This window comes from Gavialis gangeticus, unplaced genomic scaffold (genome assembly GCF_001723915.1).
Source record: "Gavialis gangeticus isolate Ggan-Ray unplaced genomic scaffold, GavGan_comp1, whole genome shotgun sequence".
Classification (NCBI taxonomy): domain Eukaryota; kingdom Metazoa; phylum Chordata; order Crocodylia; family Gavialidae; genus Gavialis; species Gavialis gangeticus.
Window position 1 is genome coordinate 72301700 of NW_017729032.1, and position 3908 is coordinate 72305607.

The window sequence follows — 3908 nt, forward strand, 5'->3', positions numbered from 1 at the left end:
TCCTCTGACCCCATTCTGCTGGCAGAGGATGTGTAGTGCTCCTTATCTTAAGCAGAGAAACTGATTTTTCTTAGCTGGAGTAGGAGCAAGGTAGACCATAGCAAGCAGACACTGCGTCATAACTGTCAAGATGTTTGCCCCTTCCTTGGGCTGCAAAGGGCAGAGGCAGAGTTCAGTGTTAGAGACAGTAGCTTGTGGCTGAGGGTAAGTGAGCTGCTGTATGAAGTCTGTAATATCTTGATGAGGCTTGTGTTCTGGAAACAATACTTTACTATTTAAAGCAACTGTATGGAATACTACTGTGTTTGTTGCGTATGGCATGTCCCTTTTCCCTGAAAATTGGGGTAAGTATATTAAGTAGGGAAGCTATAGCTTGTTTGCCTGTGATAGAAGCTCCCTGCTTTTGATTCCTTCTCCCCAGTGTAGTAACTCTGATATTACTGTTCATGCAGCTGAGGCTGAGGGAGTCAATATCCCATTCACTTCACAGATGCTAATAGATCATCTCTCATTTTTAAAGCTAACCTTTCTTAGGACTCTGTTCCTATTTCTCTGGTCTCTCTTCCTATTTCACACTCTTTAGTTCTTTCAGAGATCATGGGTCCACCTGTGGAGACTAGGCTTCAGCAGCAGCTAGGGTTTTAGTTGAGCAGGAAAGGAAGGTTGAGTAAACTGAAGATTGGACCCTGTCCCTGCTCTCTGTAGCCATAGCTCTGGGGAAGAGGGGGGTGGAATTCTTCATAATACCTTCCAAAAAACAAGTTGTTTATTATTTGGGGCATGCTATAAGGGAGAAAATATGGTTTTTACAGTAAAGAAGTGACAGACTTGCTACTGTCCTTACAGGGGCCTGGGGCCTAGTCTTATTGCTGTCCTGCCATACCAAGAAGTACCTGCTGCCTCACCCAGACTGTTTACTGGGATGCCACATTTCCTGGACCAGTGATTTCCAAAGGGTGTGCCCCACAGCACATTAGTGTGCTGTGAGAGTGATGGAAGTGTGCTATAAAAAATAGGCTGGATGGCACCCTGGCTAAGCTAGCTCACACAGCTAGATAGGGCCCACAGACCAGTGAGTTAAACGTGCTGTCACTTTTAATCCAGGAAAAAAGTGTGCCCCAGATATCAATAGAGCTGGGAAATGCTGTCCTGGACACTATTGTAAGAAGACTTAGTTTGTGGCACATAGCCATAACTCTGAAACAATATTCTTTTCTACATTGTGCCTTCTAAAAACAAGGTGCATCTCTTGGGGGTATGTGGTATGCCAGGTATACTTAAATCAGACTATCTTGCTAGTTCTTTCTTCTTGGTAATTGTAACTCTTTGTTCCATTATTAGTCTTTGTCTTATAAAACCCATTAAACTTTCTCTTACCAGAGAAAGGAACAGTCCTAAGTATGTCATTGTAAAGCATTTTACTCTACAGTAATGTTAATGTTTAATCAGTTTTCTTGCACATGGCTCAAATACATTTTTTTAAATCTGATATCCTTCTTCTAAGGTACGACTGGTATCAAACCGAATCTCACGTAATTGTAACTATCATGATCAAGAATGCGCAGAAGGATGATGTCAATGTACAGTTTTCAGAGAAAGAGGTGATTATACTGGTTCACTTCAACTTGAGTGCTTAATAAATATATCTTCATCTTCCAGTATGTCTGTTTGCTTATACTGAATTAATATTGAGTCCACTGCCTCTTTATTCCAGTTGAGAACAACGTAGAATTTTTACAATGATTGTACAGGAGAACATATACAATGTGCATATTGGTATCTGTTGATTCTTTTATGTTTTTCCTTATCTTTGGTATCACTCACAAGTCTGACTATCTTGATAAGTAGCAGCCAGTTTTAACAAGGTATTAGTGTCGGTTGTATTTCTGGTGTATCTTATATTTAATTCTGGTGTCTGAAACTGGCAATGGAATAAAGAAAAAAGCTTTTTATATTGTTCCACTAACTTAGTTTTTAGTGAACTGACAAGTGCCTATGCTCAGATAATATTTACTTTTAATGGGCACGATCACATACATGCTTCCTGCCATGTACTTCATATGTTTACTTAGTAAGAGCAAAGTTGCATAGTTTTTCTATATAACATTATCAGTGTGTGGATATGTTATTGCTCCCATGCAGTTCTTTTCATAAAGAAGTATGATTACGTTGTTGAGATGATAAACTTTTTTGGGTAGTTGGTGGGTAGGAACATCAAACACCACCTGTTTATTTTCTAGCTTACTTTGAAAACACCTTGTTGAATAATGCAGTGAAAAGTAGTGGAATTGAAACTCTTGTCTTACGCATGATGTTTCACTAAAATTTTCCAAGTGAAGAATTATTCATTTAACTCTTGAATATTGAAAGCGTTATCCTTGTGGATTAAAATTAACTCAAATATGAAGCATTGTATATTCTTCAAAATGATGAAAGATGGTGTTTTTTTTTTTTCTAAACAGATGAATGCATTGGTGAAACTTACATCAGGAGAAGACTACAATTTAAAGCTTGTTCTTCTTCATTCCATAGTACCAGAGCAAAGTACATTTAAAGTGCTTTCAACAAAGGCAAGCTTTTAAAGTGTAAATTTTCTTTGAATACTTCTGGTGTTGAAAACATTTCTGCTCTTTTGTCTTGTCTTCCTATGACAGTCATAATGATTAATATTTTTTATGTATCAGAGTTTGTTTCCAAGGTGCCTTTCAGCCAGAAGAAGGCTTTCTAAACAGATGTGTAAATATCAGAAGCAGTGAAATCTAAGCTAAAGCTTACTGAAGTGCAAATGACTTTGGTTACAATTTGTGGGTGCTTTTACTTACTGCTATAGAAAGATTGCTATCATATCCAGCTCTTTAATTTGTGGCTTGTGAGTGTATGAACTGTTTTATCTAAAGTTTTAGGAGTTAATGATTATAGCATTTCAAAAAGTAGTTTTATGCATATAATAAAATAAGTTGTCATACTTTAAGGCCTCTGTGTTGCAGTAATTTTGGCATTCTTAATGTATCTTCCCTTCCACATACAAAGAAGTCAGGATACTGTTACAATATATGCTTTTCATTAAATCCTTCTCTACCCTCTGCTTTCAGTAATGTTTATGCATTTAAAGGTAGTATGATTATGGACAACCCATGCTTCTCATGTTCTTATTTTAAATCTATGGGATAGAAGACAGGATTTGACCATGCCAGAGCAGGATCACCACGGAGATCAGAAATTTAGCACTTTAAGGCCCCTGATAGACATTACACTTATGACATGATTAACTGGTTAATCGCATCTTAAGGGATGACGAGGACACATGTTCAGTAAATTAATGGTGTAATAAATAAGGAATAAGCTACAAAGTAATAACTTTGAAGCTGGTTCCTATCATACCTTTTAATTGAACTTGTGGCCAGTGCTTTTAGCCTCTGGAAAATGCTGGAGCCCTTCAAGACCACTATGCACTCCTGTGGTAGGAGTCAGCTGACTGAGGCTCCTAGATGGTGGGAGTGCATGGTGTGTTCCTGTGGCTGGGGGAGATCAGAGAGTCCCTGTATAAACTTCTTCTAAAGCACTGATAACACCAGTGGGCAGGGGAAGGGAAGAAGGCCCAATAGAGAGGAGCCAGTGGGAAGACCGTGTCTTTGTATGCTTTACCTGTTCTTTCCTGCTGTCATATGGAAAAACAAGAGGTCTTTGAAGTATAATCTGTGTCATGTTATGTGTGGTTTTGTTTGTTTGTTTTTTGTAAAAATCCTTGCCTACATGAATACCGCATGCCCCCAGAGGCTGGGGGTGGGGGGCACAGTGAGCTCCCACAGGTGGCAGTAGCGCTGTTGGTGGCAGGAGCGTGGTGGCAGGAAGTGGGGAGCTCCTGCAGGCACCCACAGCACTGTCAATGGTGCGGGGGGGGGGGGGGG

The 3908-nt window shown here is 39.4% G+C and overlaps 1 protein-coding gene across 2 annotated transcripts in view; it reads left to right on the forward strand.

Moving 5' to 3' along the window:
- The window catches only part of SUGT1 (SGT1 homolog, MIS12 kinetochore complex assembly cochaperone), a 62798-nt gene that overhangs the window by 38541 nt on the left and 20349 nt on the right, over positions 1-3908 (forward strand). For both annotated transcript variants that reach the window (XM_019524988.1, XM_019524986.1), the window contains exons 9-10: positions 1505-1601; positions 2463-2570. In XM_019524988.1, the coding sequence (XP_019380533.1) occupies positions 1505-1601; positions 2463-2570 (205 nt within the window). The remainder of the gene's footprint in view (positions 1-1504; positions 1602-2462; positions 2571-3908) is intronic.